This window comes from Trichophyton rubrum (assembly GCF_000151425.1).
Source record: "Trichophyton rubrum CBS 118892 genomic scaffold supercont2.9, whole genome shotgun sequence".
NCBI lineage: Eukaryota > Fungi > Ascomycota > Eurotiomycetes > Onygenales > Arthrodermataceae > Trichophyton > Trichophyton rubrum.
In genome coordinates this window covers 1005759-1018652 of record NW_003456420.1, presented here as the reverse complement: position 1 = coordinate 1018652, position 12894 = coordinate 1005759, and the positions used below count along the sequence as shown (strand labels likewise).

Genomic DNA, 12894 nt, shown 5'->3' with positions numbered 1-12894 from the left:
ATTTAACTATGCTTCGTGGAGTTTTTTTTTTAATTTTTCTTGAGGATGACGGCCCACATATGAAATAGCCAAACTACGGACAACTCATGCTTGTGTCAAACATACTGTATAGACCTGTGTATAGTACTCTGATCTAAATAGTGACATCTATCATAATAATAATAATCTAGTCAACCGGCTTCTTCCTAAACTACCTAATGTCTCTGACATCTGATACTCTGATACCCTTTTCAACAGTGCCCCAATCAGGACTAGCGTCATAGATTAAATATAGGGCTGAGAAAAGGAATGGCGCTAGTCCTGATTGGGACGCCACCAACCACCTGGATTTCCAGAGAAGCGGCTCTGTACTCTATCCAGTCATCATCATCTATTAGCTTTACACCTGTTTATCTCGAATTCATTTGTCCATTTGGGCACCAAGGCATCTTCTTACTGTGCCTTCTTGAAGCTACGATTATGTGTTTTGCCACAGCCAATGACGACACATAAAGTAGCAAAAACGACTCCCTTCAATCCTTTTCAACTTGATGAACGTTGCCCTGCCTGAATACCACGCAAGCATTATACCAAGTCTACAAAGAACTGTTTATATCTGAGCTAAATAAATATAAACAGTATCTTCGTGTTAAAAAAAGGGGCCATTTGTTATTATACCTCTTTGTTCTGGAAGCTAGTAGTATTAGTATTCGCTTGTCTTGTGGGTGTTCGGCAATCCAGTGGAAATCTGCGTACATCAGGGACATATACCAATCTCTACCTAGGTACCTAATTTATCATTTCCTTTGTATAAAAGCTTGTCCTGTTTGTGTTTACTCGCAGTTTCTTTGTTTTGTCCTCTTGCTCTGTCTTCCTGTCCTGTCCTTCATATTGGTAGTTGCCCAGGTGACTCGCTGGCTGAAAATATAAAGAAGCCTTCTTGAGCTTTCCATCGTCTCATTTTCCATATTTTTGTCAACGTCTTCTTGCTTTGTGGTTGTACTATTGGCTCTTCGCAAACGTTCCCTGAACCGTCTGCTATCCTGACTGGCACAATATTCTCTATTCTGATAATCGTCATCTCTCCTGATCAAATCTCCTTGCAGCGATGTTTCTACGCTCTGTTATTCCTCGAATTCGCAGGCTGAGCTCAAGTAAGTCGTTTTTGTTGTTGCATGCAAGGCCTCCATGTATTTATATGCCTCTCATTTCTTCGCGGGTGAGCCATGGTTTGAGTGTAACTGCAGGAACACGTTGTCTCCGGTTTTACACTCCTGGTAATACCAAAGTGATGGATATGTCGACGGACGATGAATTCCTGAGCCAGGAGCAGCGAGACCAATTGTTTCGTGGAATATTTCCTGCTGACTATTCTGGCGAAGTGATCTCGATTAAGACTAACAGGGCAGAATACAGCAGACTATTTGAAGCTTTTGAAAAGTCAACAAACAAGTTTGTCTTCCTTTTCCTACTATCATTATATACTGATGCTTACTGTGAAATATATAGGAGGAGTCAATCAGCTATTCTGAAATTTGATAAAACATTTCACACCACTTCTATCCAGCTACGACAGGTCTCCATCCACAACTGTGTTATCAGCAATGTTTCAGCTCAGCTACGAAAACTCATGCCACTGGACCCAAAACGATTCTCCTTTATGGAGGATACGGAAACTGATGACGGCCTACCTGACCCTGACCTACAGATGGTGTGGCTCTCAAATATTGGTGTTATCCCAGTTCTTGCAATGGAAGTAGGGTTTTCACAACCCAGCCTAGACCTGGAGATGACGATCAGAAATCTTCTGCAAAAAACTTCCGTAAAGGTTGGAATTTTAGTCGACATCAAAGAAAGCCCAAGTTATAAGAATCCACTGAGGAAGGAACAGAATATTGAGATATGCAAAGCTGCGATGCAAGCGAGCACTGATAAACCTGAGCTACTTATTGATCAATACTGTGCCGGACGAGAATTGTTCAGCCCTGTGGTTCTATACGGAATTCAATGGGTAGGAGAACTGACTGCTGCAGTCCAAGTGTTTGGGAAGGACTCTGTGACTGGGGAAGTAGTTGCAAGGACCCCGCGAGTGGTAAGAACTATGAATCATCTACTTTGTTGTACGCAGATTCAACTGACGGATGTTGATTCTAATTATATAAGACATTTTTCGGACATCCCAAGCCTGCAAAGGGAATCAAGCAGTCAGGGGCACCCCTCTACGAAGCGTACCCCAGCCTCAATACCAAATTCTCAGACTGCGTGGACTCAGACGATGAAGCTTACAATGTCGACTTAGCTCTAACGTGGGATGACATCCGAGATGATCTCTATATAGCGAAACGCATGCTAGCTCGGAAAAGATGCTTCGCCGCCGTTTCCCGACTGAAAAAAGAAGGAAAAATTTGACCCTTGGTTACCACAAACTACCAAGGGGTTCGCAAAGTATCGGTACATACCTCTTTTTTACACCAGAAATAGCTAAAAGTAGTACTTTTATTAGCCGTCAAAAACGCTGTTATTAGGGAATTTCTGCTCTATATTTCCAAGTAAACATCAAGAGTGGTTTCGTCAGTCTCTCCGCGCTACACTGTACTCATGCTGGTTCAAGTCTGAATCTTGTTCCTTTGCCCCGAATTACAAGCTGAAGAAGATTGATTTTCAGCTCCTAGCTCTCGCTGGTGTGCGGATTGGTTATACATAAATAGCCATTCTCTCTGTTCTCATCCTTGCACAGGGCTCAGGGCTTGATACTCAGTGTCTTGCTTCTGGCCATTGCCACCTCAACTCTTGGTCAACAGTAATGCATGTATTCATTTGCCTCTGGACATGGTATTTTGATGTTCGAGCAGTTAACTAATTACCTTTTATAGCCTGAAAACGCCTGTAGTGAGGAATTGGCTCAGTCTCACTTCTCCACAGGCGAGATACTAGGAGTGTGTATGCGTCGAGATTCATAGGACGATCCGTCTGTCCACCGGTAAAAGTTTCCTAATATCTGGCTCTGCTGTTGAATTAATTGCACAGCTTATCAAGGAAAAGTCTATGCGTTTACCGAGGGATATTCACCCTATAACTAAAAAGCAATGTGAATATCAAATTACCGGTTATTTGAGTATTTCTGCTCCAATACTTCTTGGAGGTACCTCTGATCAAAGCCGATCGTAATCTTGAAAGCTGGAAGAGATCACCGACCTACATATTTCCGCATATAACTAGTTACCCTATCCTATTAACCAGCAAGTTGACGTCTGGGTTGTTTGCATATTAACTTGCCAGTTAGCACTTATAACTAGTTACGGAGAGCGAGGCAGCCAACTAACATTTCACCCCAACGACTAAACATTTCCTCTGCCAGAAACAATATCTAGATAGGGCCATACGGAGGACACTGGTTACGATATCTCCCTCAAAATCAGAGCGATCGATCGATCGTCCTTCTAGCTCGTACTTCGCTGTGTGCAAAGCATTCGTGGCTTGCTTTGCAGACCGCAAGGCCCTGCTCGTGGCGCTCGATGGCAAACTTGCTGCCCAGTTTACGGCCTGGGCTTGGGCTCGAGCAGCGGCAGCGGCAGCACTGACGGTAAGGCGGGTAAACTTGATTAAATTAATATTATATTCAATCGGCAGCCGCATAGTGATAAAGTCTACCTGCGTCTCAGCTGAGACAAGCACTCCCGTGTCCTACCTTGCCCCTGAAATAGCTGCAAGGTACGATGAACCCAAGGCCAAAGTGTTCCTTACGACTATCTGATGATCGTCTCTGTTGTCCAACCAATACCCCAATATATCGAAACTCCTTTGTTGCACAGCACTGAACTCCCTGGTGACTACTGGCAATCGACTGTGACCGTCAGGTGGTCGACGGTAGAACAAGCAGACTCGATTCGGACAATCTGCCTGTTATTACTATGGAGATCAAGCTTGCAGAGGATTCCCCGCCTCACGGCTGTGCGGGAAAGCAATATCACAAAGTAAACCGGGTTGGGGACGTCTTTTTGTGCTCGATGAGGCACTGTATAAATAATGCCACGGAATACCCTAGGCCCCAGGTCCTCTGATTGTCACCGTCATCTTCATTCTGACTTGTCTTCCTGTCATCTAGACAGACAGTCGAGCCAGACAAGCCGGACGAAAATCTCATCTGCCATGCGTTTCATCTACTGGGCTGCGGCCACCCTTCCAGGGGCCCTTGCAGCCCCTCTTAACCCCCAGAACCTCCAGAATGCAGTTGTAAGTCTGTTTTTTGCTCAGATGAATCATCTAATTTCTTTCAATGAAGGAAATTGCCCTCTTCAAAGTTTGAACTGACAGGCGCCATAGAACCCGAATCAACTGAAGAACCCCCTGACTATTGGTACTGGAACAGACCCAATCAGCGAGTTCCTACGGAAGTTGAACAGTGGCGAGCCCTTCACATCTTCCCCTCCTAAGGCAGCAGGCGGCGCTCCAACCGTCCAAAAGAGGGAGCCCATCAACCCTCTTGAGGTCGTCGATGGCCTCGCTCGGAAAGTCACCGGTTCTTCCACCGGCATAGCACGTCGTGGATCGTTCAGTGATGAAAAGGCAGCAAAGAAGAAGTTCGGACAGAGACGCGGCCTTTTCCCTTTTGGTGGTGACGTGCGAGGCGTCCATGCAGGAAACGCTGGCCTCGATGCTAACAACCTCGGCCGTGAGAAGCGAAATGATGATGAGTTCCCATTCAACAACCAGCAAAATGGCCAGCACTCTGTCATACTTAACCCACTCCTCAAGACCCATGGAAATGACATTAACCGTGGGTTCGGGCGTCGCAACTCAGCTGACGAGGTTGCGTCAAAGCAAGTCAAGCGAAATGACGATGAGTTCCCATTCAACAACAAGCAGAATGGCCAGCACTCTGTCACCCTTGACCCACTCCTCAATACCCATGGAAACGACCTTAACCGCGGATTCGGTCGTCGTGACTCAGCTAACGAAGTTGCGTCAAAGCAAGTCAAGCGAAATGACGACGAGGGCCCATTCAAAAACCAACAAAATGGTCAGCACGCCGTCATAACCAATCCAATGATGACCACTGATGGGAATACCAACAACCACGGATTCGGCCGCCGTGACTCCATCGATGAAACCGAGCCCAATGAAACCGAGCCCAAGGAGACAAAGCCCAAGGAGGCCAAGCGAAACAAAGATGAGTTCCCCTTCAACAACGTGCAAAACGGACAGAGCAGTACCGTAATCGAGCCACTGCTCAACACCCACGGCAACCTTAATAACAAGGGCTTCGGTCGTCGTGAGGTAGAGAAAGTCAAGCGTAACGGGGATGAGGGCCCGTTCAACAACCAGCAAAACAGCCAAACCAGCACTGGAACTGACCCCTTGCTTCAAACTGGTGGGAATATTCACGACGAAGGGTTCGGTCGTCGTGATTCAGCGGATAATTAGGGGCATTGAAGTACATCGAGCGAGGTAGCCAGTAATTGATATGCTTGTGCCGTCCATTTCACAACGGGTGCGTTATGAATTTGGTATGTATCCATAGGGAAAAGCAGTCTGGGCAGCAGCACACTCGACTAGGCGTTTCTTTGCCTTGGTTGAATTCCCGCCTTTCGGCACATGTAATTACGCGTTTAATACTTATTCCCTGGTACACAGTTAATATAATAATCATCAACTTCACTGGTTCCTGAGAACAAACCGGAATTCAATGCGATGCGTCTGCTATTCCCAACGGGCTTCCCCCCTAACTCTGCTGCACCAAGAGTGGAGTCCCATGGGTCGGACAATATGTTGGTGAAACTGCATGGGCGGTTCGATAACCAAGCATCGCACAATCAAAATGAGATATCACAGAAAAAGTAAGGGAGATAGTTAACCGTATAGCTATTGGTTGGATAATTAGTTACCCCTAGGAAATGTGAGACTGTTGTACAAGGAGCTGGCAGACACCTCACTTTGTATATACGAAAAGAGTGAGGCTTTCTGGTTAGTTATAGCGTCGTACACGGGAGGGGAGAGGAAAATACCTGTCTAGAGGCCACCCAACTAACATCTAATCAGAAAGCTGAATGTGCAACTGCCATCAAGTCCAATTATCTTGAGATGCCGAGGTCAAACAACGGTAAGGGGTCAGAATGCAACCATGGATAAATATCACCTCTATGTCCTGATCCCTTCTGTTTTCGTCATTACCTTGATACAGCCTAGCTAACTCCCCCACAGCCCTGCTTACAGTTAACCAACTGCACGCCTAAAATTGCCAACTATGCGCTTCCTCTATTGGATCTTCGCTGCCATGCCATTGGCCATGGCAGCCCCAGTTGCCCTCCCAAATGAAAACGCCCCTGGAATGCTGAACATTGTAGGTTTTTCCATGGCAGTTTAAAACTCAACTCATATGCTCCATTTTCAAGTAAAAGCCTATTGTTGACTCTTACTTCCTCTATACTTAGGGACCCAGGGCGCAAGATGAAGCCTTGGATATCTCTCATAATCCCATTAACAGCGTCGAAAACCTTTGCCCTGAAAATGAGCAGGCCGATGAATGTGGAGGTGGCCAGCCATTAGGACATCATGAGATGAACAATGGGGAAAACCCTGTCAGGAAACAACATGGCGACGTCGAAAGCGACTTGAGACGGGAGCCTCTTCTTCCCCGTCAATCCAAAGGACGCCTGCTCAGCGGAGCACTCATCGATGGCCTTCCACTTCTTGGAAGTGGGGGTCAATGAACCTGCAATGGACACGCTCTGCGTTTACCAGCCGCCGCCGCAAAGTTTCTAGAAGCCCATTAGCACTAATACTAAATTAATTTTTTACCTCTACTCAAGTACCATCGCTTCAATGATCGAAAGGTCATCAATATAAGAAGTTTATAAGTGGAGTTGTCGTTGGTTGTGACGCCAGGTCTAAATGATAATAAAAAGACGAGAGTAACAGTTCGACGTCGCTTGAAACAAGCGCCCTTGCAGAGCCCCATCAGGTGACATCATCTGGCCCGGGCCCCGTCGCGACAGGGTTCATCCAATCCCAACTTTCAATTTTAACCCCGACATCGACACCAACATTCAACAGCTTCAGCCGGCCTAAAGTACAACAGCGGAAGAATAAAGGGCTAACATCATGTCGTCGTTTCCGGGCAGCGCTTCACAAACGCCCCTTCAAAGTCCTAGGACCCCTCCTCCACCGCCACCAAAACAACCACAGTTAAACGATGGCCATCCGCCCTCAACACCGCCGAAGGAGCCGATACACTCGCAAACACATCCAGGCACCGACATAACAGACATCACGGCCCCAGGGTCGGGGCCGGCATCAGGCCGCTCATCAGCCATTCCAACCAGTCAGCCTTTATTTGAACAAGTGCCGACACAGCCTACTCCGCCCACGATAGAAGACAGATGGATTCCAGAGATATTGCAGGATAAATCGTATGTCGCAACTCCAAGCCCGATAGATGATAATCCGCTTGAATTAACCATGTGATAGTACTTCCGATCTACATGCCATGTTATCGAATTCGAATTTAATATCCGCAATAGCAGACACACATCCGGCATCAATACATGCTTCGAATAATATTGAAAAACTATTAGCCACCAACACCTCCCTAGCTACACATCTTCTCGGACTACAGTCACATCTATCAGCCCTGCGAGCGTCAACTGAGGCACTTCTTCTACAGCATCAGTCGCTAGAAGTATCATGGCGTAAGAAGCAGACGGAAATGGACGCTGCGTTGGATCCGTGGTCGCCGAAGGCGTTATATCAGCGTCTAGTTGGTGCTGTGGCGGAGCAAGAGGCTGTTTGTAGGGCTGTTGAGGAGAGTTTTCTGGAAGAAGGGCAGCGTGGTGGAGGTGTGGCGGCGGAGAGAGAGGTTGCAGAATGGATTAGACGGATTCGATCTGAGGGAGCCAAGTTGGAGGCTAGAAGAGAGGCGAGGGCGCGATGGGATGAAGGGAGAGTAGGGGGATGGAGATAGGTAATATTATTTAATTGTATATTCTTTTTAGTATTATAGACGTAAATAAATATTATAGCGTTAATCAGGGTATTCATGCATAATTCGTTAATATGCAAATGTGCGCGAAATGTGATTTAGATATTGGGCGGGTATCATTGCGGAAGAGATGTTCTTGCAGGCTCATGCTTGTCCATGGCACATCCATAAGTCGGGAAGCCGACTCCCGCAAAAAAGGCGAAATGCCTACTCCTTGGACCCCATGCCCAACCAGCACCTGATGCGAGGGGAAGGTGGTAGAGGCTGAATCCGATCCAAGCAAACAGCGTACCGAGTACGGCACCAAATATGATATCAAATCCAAAGTGCCTATTATCCACCCATCTGCTGCTGGCGATGAACATGGCTGTACAGATAGGAATGGCGGCTATGAGGATCAGGTATGTTGGCGGAGCAGCTCCCTGCTCACGTAGTGGTATTTCATCTGGGCAGGACTGCGCTTCGCAGGTGTCTTCGCCTTCTTGGTGTGGAGGATGTGGATGGAAGGAGGAAGCGCGGATGTCTCGAGTGAAGAGATTCGGAGATATGTTGGGGAACGCAAGGAAAAGCTTGGAGCACATCCAAAGAGTCAAGTATACGAGGCCAGCAAAAGACACTAGAATATCGGTTAATACAGTCGTGATGTAAGACTCATGAATGGAGGAAACGTACTAGATGAATGGCCGCTGGGGAAACTGACGAAGCCGTCACGCAGCAGCATGCTCGCTGTATTGCGGCATATTGTCCAAGTAACCACCTCTGGCGCGCCATCAAGTCTCTGACCCAACCCGCTGACAACGTGTTTGGAGATATCAGACAAGTCCGGATCACATCTGCTAAGCATGTCTGGCCTGGGCTTTCCAAAGAGCACTTTCATCCCTTCCGTCGCAGCATAAGTGCAAGCGTATGCAATTCCAAAGCCCATCCAGCCCGCATTCCACTCCCACAGTTTCCGTCGCCATACCAGGGAGCTCGGTGCCCCTGCAGCAGCAGTTCGACCCGGTATGAAGAGCAGGCTGAAAAGCGCAATCAGAACGAGCGGTGCGAGGAGCGTGACCAGGACAAGCACCTCAACGGAGACGGTCTCCTTGACTGCAAATGGATACGATATGTTGGGGTCTCGAAGGCTGAAGGAGTGTCTGTTTGGTTGTGCAATTGCAAATATGCGGCCCAGCGCACCCATCAACCTGTAGCCATCAGTTAGCGCCCGGTACAGTAACCGCTGCATGCAACATGCGCACAAAGGAGAGAGAGAGACGAACAAGATGATTATCCAGTCCAGAACATAGGAGAGGACGACCAGCTTCGAGATGCGGCCTGCAGACGACACTTGGTCGGAAGAAGATCCCATAATGGCTTGAAATCCGCTTAACAGAGGCCTCATTAGCACGCGGGCGAGCTCGGACCAGGATTATTCTGATCCTAGACAATAATAGCTATGTGCAGATATATATGGTGGAAGTATATGAACAGCAGCCAGAACTCGATTCAGCTTGACATAGCAGAATATACAAACAGGCAGAGAGACGATGAAGCTAGAGATCGCTTTGGAGGACGAAGATGTTCGAACTCGCGGGAAGTCGAAAAGGCGACGAAGAAATCAGGAAAACGCCCCAAAAATGGCCAGGCTTCCCGATCCGGAAGTGATCAAAGGTGACGTAATCAACTGCTAGTGTGAACTTTAAGACAATTTTGAGTTATGTAAGCCGAAACTATATGCCGAGCCACGTCGACCTGCGTCGGTTTAGGGTTTGGGAGCTTCTGATTGGACAGTTTATTTACGATCTCCCGTGTGACCACCCCTTAAATAGCTTCTTTTCCATGCTGACTAATGATCAATCAAAGTCAAAGCGGACGACCAGCCTCCGCGTCTATCAAAAAGTCTTTTTCTTTTCTTCCTAACGGCGTCTTGCTTGCTGCTGAGGCGTTGACGGGATACTTAGACATGCACTACTTCCTACGGAGCACGCTGTAATGGATTAAGGCGACGCTCACACCGCACCGGATACCTTGCAGGCAATTTCTTGGGACTCCTCTTGGGCGTCTTGGGTCTGGGGTCTTAGAGGACAGTGTGTTGATATGCAGTCTTATCAGTCTTGTGTTTTCTTGACTATCATAAATCTCATTCCATCTACCCGAAAAGACTCACGGCCCCGGAAGGGACACTATCTAATTGACAACGCCATGTTTGCTTCTCTGGGCACTCTTGTTTTCACTCCTGAGTGAACCACCAACTTGAGAGACGATTTCAGCCAAGAACGACGGATACCTAAAATATCCCCAGTACGGAGTACTCAATCCGAGACGCCCTTTCGTAACGAGTTGCCAGAATGCAGCCCCTGGTGCAATATGACCCTCGCATTACATTCACGGTGATACCCCATTATTTGTATTTAGTACTTCCCGCATGGAACTCCTTCCATTCATGAGCGCTCTTAGCATCATCACATATTTCTGGATCCTTCCAATGCTCGCCTGCCGGGTACGGAGACTTGTCAAATACCAAGCGGTAGTTATAGGGAGACATAGCACGCCACTTCATTCGGCCATCAGGGTCTTTATCCAGAGCGGGTATGAATTTCCCCTTCTCCAGGCGTACCATGTATTTCTTTGGTTCAAAGGCTTCCTCCAGAAGCCTACCATCCTTTACTGCCCCGAGGTGGGGATGCGGCATCTCTCGTGCCTCTTTAGGTCCGCGTTTCGTAAGTGTGATTTTTAACTCAAACTCGGACAGAAGCTGTGCGTCTGCGCTAGAGGTTTTTGCACCAACAACCTGCTTCAATACGCTAGGATCTGTAGCCTCCCACTTGATTCCCGTATGGATCCATATCTTAGCGTCATCACTAGCACATAATAGCTTAGGATACTTGGTCAGTCATGAACTTTTAGGGCTAATCCTAAAGAAAGGGGGACATGCTCACCGAGCCGGTGCCATTCTGCTTGAAGAGTATGTAATTGTTGGAGAAACTGTCCCGCCGCCAATTTTTACAAAGAAAGGCTCGTACGGTATCACCCATTTTGACTTCTTCTAGAAGTAATCGTCGATAGGCGGTGTGATAAGGTATGTTTGTTATAGCTATCAAATGTCAGAAGCTCGGGGGTGCTTATAAACAAAACAGCTACTTGTTAGTTTGGGCAAACCCCAAGAATTTATACCCCTTTAGCACCAGATAGTGATTGCATATGTACTTGGTTTGGCTATCGTATTTGACAACTTCAAAAATCGTGCTCACCCATCATATTTCACAAAACTCGGTTCTTTGCTGCACGTGATGGACGACACTACGTGACCCAGTAACCAGTCCATTCATCAGCATATGGCTGTTACTCCGGGAATTAAGTTATGTTCATACAGTGATCAGCTTCTAGTCAATGATTTGGTTGGTATTCAGCATTGGATAGTGACTGCTACGCCAGATATCTAGTGGGAGAATTTATTACAATCTATTGAGTTTGAGAAGAGTAGATAACGTAGACTCGACGTTCCGTGGTAATCGTACATCTGGCTGGTTTGAAAAGAAAACGACGGTACAATTCATAAAAGTTTGCTGAGCCAGTATCAGCAGCGAAGTGGAATTAACTTCTTCATGTTGGCAGGTATTGCGCTGTCTTTGCAAATCCAGCGCAGCTCTCCGCTATTCAAAAGGCGTGGGTACCCGAAAAGTACGGTAGATCCAGGCTGTGGTGGAATCAGGTTAATATCAGCAAGTATATCAGTTCCTTGGATAGAAGATGGGATCCAACTCGAGTCATACAGATATCTTATATCCAGGGGCATGGGCGCGAGCTTCAGATGCTAATTCCCCCAAATCTGCTAAATCAGAATGGAGGTGGGTTTGAGATTACGGTGACTTGCACCAAAAACCGCCGCGCGATGACCAGGATGCTGACCATTGACTGGATGAAGGATTCCCGTTGGAGGATGAATGCGAAGGGACAACCCTGATGATTCTGGCCCTGAGTAGTGACTTATCCTCGCTACTCATATCTTTTGCTAAGAAGGTGGTCGAGCTGGAGGTGAAAGGGGTGTAAATTCCGGGGTATCAAGATTCTGTTTTGTATTCACTGTTCCTCGCATATGCTTAAAGTCAAGAAAGAGGTATGAGGATTGACCACATTTTCAATCACCTGGGGTATAATAGACCTGGTCGATGCCTTTGAGTTGGGGGTGTAATTAACTAGTCATCAAGTCTGCCTGCAGCCAAAAGGGGCCACGCCAGTTAACTAACTACCTGTTAATTATCAAACAGCCGAATTGATCTTCAGCTTCAACTCCAGTATCTTCACTAGTTGGTATGGCTATTCAACGTTGAGGCTTATGGCCGGGTTCGATCTTTGTTCAACTGCCTGTTCGTGAGTTATGTCTTAAGGTCTTCACCAGTTAGTTATTTACCCACCATTATAATGATGTGTAAAGGCTGTGTCGGTGTAGGAAATTATAGAAGACGCAGTGAAGATTCCACCACGGAATCCTCACATGACCTGACTCTCTAGCTGTCCCCACGTCACTCACCAACCAGTTAATAAATGAACGGAGGGAGAATGACCGCTTCGCCATCACCCCTGAACGAAAGTACTATTGCTCCGGAGCCTCGTTCATCAAGGGAACCATCCATGTCCCACGGTGGGGGAGGGAGAACACCAGAAAGCGATGGTCATGGATGAGATGGAAGAATACGGAGTAAATTGGGGTGTCACCAAATGTGCTGACATAGATAGCCTTTGGACGCAATCTATGTGGCCTTCTTAGTGAGGTTTTTCAATAGGGGGTCATTTTATCGCCGCTCAAGACTTAGGACATAGCTGCCAGGCCTTCCTCCGCGTCCTCTGGCTGAGAGTCTTGAAGAACTGTCAAAACGGAAGCAGCAGCAGCGAATATGATTGGGACTAGTTCTAGTTATGCTAACTAGTTAGTCCTCAGGCTAGTTAGTCCTAAA

The 12894-nt window shown here is 47.1% G+C and overlaps 7 protein-coding genes across 7 annotated transcripts; 4 read left to right on the top strand and 3 right to left on the bottom strand.

Moving 5' to 3' along the window:
- Positions 1-249: 249 nt before the first annotated feature.
- TERG_07360 (uncharacterized protein) lies at positions 250-2388 on the top strand (the record flags this gene model as incomplete). Its single annotated transcript, XM_003232467.2, has 3 exons — positions 250-1431; positions 1489-2071; positions 2143-2388. The coding sequence occupies exons 1-3, from the start codon at positions 1088-1090 to the stop codon at positions 2386-2388; spliced, it is 1173 nt and encodes a 390-aa protein (XP_003232515.2). The 5' UTR covers positions 250-1087.
- A 691-nt stretch (positions 2389-3079) lies between these two features.
- On the bottom strand, positions 3080-3615 carry TERG_12540 (uncharacterized protein; the record flags this gene model as incomplete). Its single annotated transcript, XM_047751487.1, has 2 exons — positions 3080-3156; positions 3303-3615. 2 exons carry the CDS (start codon positions 3613-3615, stop codon positions 3080-3082), a joined length of 390 nt encoding a protein of 129 aa, XP_047607220.1.
- Positions 3616-4128: 513 nt separating this feature from the next.
- On the top strand, positions 4129-6240 carry TERG_07358 (uncharacterized protein; the record flags this gene model as incomplete). The annotated part of the gene is made up of 2 exons (XM_003232465.2): positions 4129-4212; positions 4303-6240. 2 exons carry the CDS (start codon positions 4129-4131, stop codon positions 5401-5403), a joined length of 1185 nt encoding a protein of 394 aa, XP_003232513.1. The 3' UTR covers positions 5404-6240.
- A 13-nt stretch (positions 6241-6253) lies between these two features.
- On the top strand, positions 6254-6689 carry TERG_07357 (uncharacterized protein; the record flags this gene model as incomplete). Its single annotated transcript, XM_003232464.2, has 2 exons — positions 6254-6319; positions 6411-6689. 2 exons carry the CDS (start codon positions 6254-6256, stop codon positions 6687-6689), a joined length of 345 nt encoding a protein of 114 aa, XP_003232512.2.
- A 391-nt stretch (positions 6690-7080) lies between these two features.
- TERG_07356 (uncharacterized protein) lies at positions 7081-7939 on the top strand (the record flags this gene model as incomplete). The annotated part of the gene is made up of 2 exons (XM_003232463.1): positions 7081-7388; positions 7447-7939. 2 exons carry the CDS (start codon positions 7081-7083, stop codon positions 7937-7939), a joined length of 801 nt encoding a protein of 266 aa, XP_003232511.1.
- A 134-nt stretch (positions 7940-8073) lies between these two features.
- On the bottom strand, positions 8074-9341 carry TERG_07355 (uncharacterized protein; the record flags this gene model as incomplete). Its single annotated transcript, XM_047748760.1, has 2 exons — positions 8074-8573; positions 8630-9341. The coding sequence occupies 2 exons, from the start codon at positions 9339-9341 to the stop codon at positions 8074-8076; spliced, it is 1212 nt and encodes a 403-aa protein (XP_047604748.1).
- Positions 9342-10340: 999 nt separating this feature from the next.
- On the bottom strand, positions 10341-10892 carry TERG_07354 (uncharacterized protein; the record flags this gene model as incomplete). Its single annotated transcript, XM_047748759.1, has 2 exons — positions 10341-10800; positions 10879-10892. The coding sequence occupies 2 exons, from the start codon at positions 10890-10892 to the stop codon at positions 10341-10343; spliced, it is 474 nt and encodes a 157-aa protein (XP_047604747.1).
- Positions 10893-12894: the final 2002 nt, after the last annotated feature.